The sequence below is a fragment of the Pelobates fuscus genome, chromosome 10 (assembly GCF_036172605.1).
Source record: "Pelobates fuscus isolate aPelFus1 chromosome 10, aPelFus1.pri, whole genome shotgun sequence".
NCBI classification, from domain to species: Eukaryota; Metazoa; Chordata; class Amphibia; order Anura; family Pelobatidae; genus Pelobates; species Pelobates fuscus.
This window is the reverse complement of record NC_086326.1, coordinates 22,173,724-22,175,819: the sequence shown is the minus strand read 5'-3', so window position 1 is coordinate 22,175,819 and position 2,096 is coordinate 22,173,724. Positions and strand designations below refer to the sequence as shown.

At 33.8% G+C, this 2,096-nt stretch overlaps 1 protein-coding gene across 1 annotated transcript; it reads right to left on the bottom strand.

Moving 5' to 3' along the window:
* Positions 1-890: 890 nt before the first annotated feature.
* Positions 891-1,826, bottom strand: LOC134574639 (olfactory receptor 5AP2-like). The gene has a single exon (XM_063433771.1). It carries the CDS (start codon positions 1,824-1,826, stop codon positions 891-893), a length of 936 nt encoding a protein of 311 aa, XP_063289841.1.
* Positions 1,827-2,096: the final 270 nt, after the last annotated feature.

Sequence of the window (2,096 nt, the reverse complement as noted above, 5' to 3'; positions counted from 1 at the left end):
AAATAAGCTGAGATTTAGTTGCGTGACAACTGCAAAACAACAAAAAAAAATCTTAATTTGCTCTATGTGAGAAGGGTAACTATAACATGCTAATTTCAAAATTCTGTCGGTTAAATTAAAAATATATATTTGAAGATGTACTTGTAAAATTTGGGAGACGACCCCTAATTTGATCATAAATTGCCATTCATATATTACTAAAAAAGTTGCCCAACACACAGTTAAAATCAATCTTGCATATAAAAAATACTTTTATTAAATATTTATTTTCTTATATTTTACAATAGGGAATTTTGACTGTTTTCTTATCGAGTATAGAGATAATAATGACCTAATATCCAATATGTAAACAAATAAACTGATTTTTTAGACATCACATATTATTATTTTATTATTATTATTATTTTATTATTTATATAGCACCATCAGTGCAAGTGGTACAGCAGTATAAAACATCAATGTCATCTAACAAGATTGAGCTAGTTTAACAAACAATGATAATATACTTTTAAAATAAATTTCAACTTATACATTTAGGAATATACTGCACAGAGGCTTCCTATTAATTACACTTGTGCATGGTGAAAAGAAATTCAGTTTGTCTGAATCGATTACTCAAAAATATGTTTCACGCAATTTAGGTGCTTTCAATGTAGCATTTCAGTTTGGATGCATTTGGTCCACGCAATAGTTTTAGGAAAAAACATTCCAAGCAATGGAAAAGAGTGCAAACATGTGCTTATTGGTGAACTGCAAAATCTATACATTATATAAATATTTGAAATATGATTACCTCTTCTCACTGAATCTGTGATCTAAATGGTACAGAAATGCAGCACCCATCACTTTATGCAATATATACTTGTGCATTTGCAACCCAATGCGCAAGTCTACCAATAGCAACGTGTGCACCTCTCCAAAGCTTTTTTCACATCTTTATTCCTCAAACTGTAGATAATTGGGTTCAACATTGGGACAATGTTAACATACAATACAGAGAGAACTTTGGCCTCTTGCAGAGAATATGAAGAGGTTGGTTTCATGTACAAGCAAACAATCATCACATAAAAAAGTGTGACTACAGTCAGATGAGAGCCACAGGTTGAGAAAGCCTTGAATCTATTTTCACTAGAGCCAAGCATTAGAATGGCAGAAATAATTTGAACGTATGAAGCAAATGTCAACAAGAAACAGTTGAGGACAATTAGAAGTCCCTCACTAAATACAATTAGCTCAGTGGAAGATGTATCATCACAAGCTAGCTTCAACAGTGCTGTCAGATCACAAAAGAAATGATTGATTTTGTTGGAAGAACAGTAAGTAAGGGAAGAAATCTGAACACTTAGAGGAACAGCAGCTAAAAACCCAGCAAACCAAGCTGTGACAGCTAACAATTGACAGGCTCTTGCATTCATGAGCAGTTTATAGCTAAAAGGATGACAAATAGCTATGTAACGATCATAAGCCATGGCTGTCAGTAACATGTACTCCATGCTTCCGAAAGAGTTAAAGAAGAATAGTTGGGTCATGCAGCCTTTGAAAGAAATTCTTTGGTCACCTGAGATAATATTGTATAGGAGGTTGGGAGTTGTGACTGTGGTGTAAAATATATCAAGGAATGACATGTTGCAGAGGAAGAAATACATGGGCTTTTGTAAGTGGCTATCCAGGCAAATAAGTGTAATGATTACGAAGTTGCTCAGCATGGTGATAAGATAGATGAGAAGAAAGAGCAGGAAGAGAGGGACTTTCAGTTCCAATGAGTCAGATAATCCCAAGATCAGGAACTCGGTTACCTGACTTTTGTTTGACACTTTCTTTGTCATGACTTCTGTAAGGCACATAAAGTATAAAATAATCACGTAAAAAGTAGATTGAAACAATCCTAAAATGCAACAGTGATCCATCAGACTGACAAACATATGATTCAGCAAAAATTATTTTTGCTGTGCACAAGTCTAAGTCATATAACATACAAGCTGTACTAAAGCTATATGGCTTACAAGTACAAGTAATTGGCATACAATACATAATGGCAGAGAAAAGATCAGAAAAGGTCATAAAGCCCTGCCATACCCACTAATTAAAACATTAGA

Bases quoted from the DNA above. Each gene is read 5' to 3' on its own strand.
- LOC134574639 (XM_063433771.1), bottom strand. From the start codon at position 1,826: ATGACAAAGAAAGTGTCAAACAAAAGTCAGGTAACCGAGTTCCTGATC.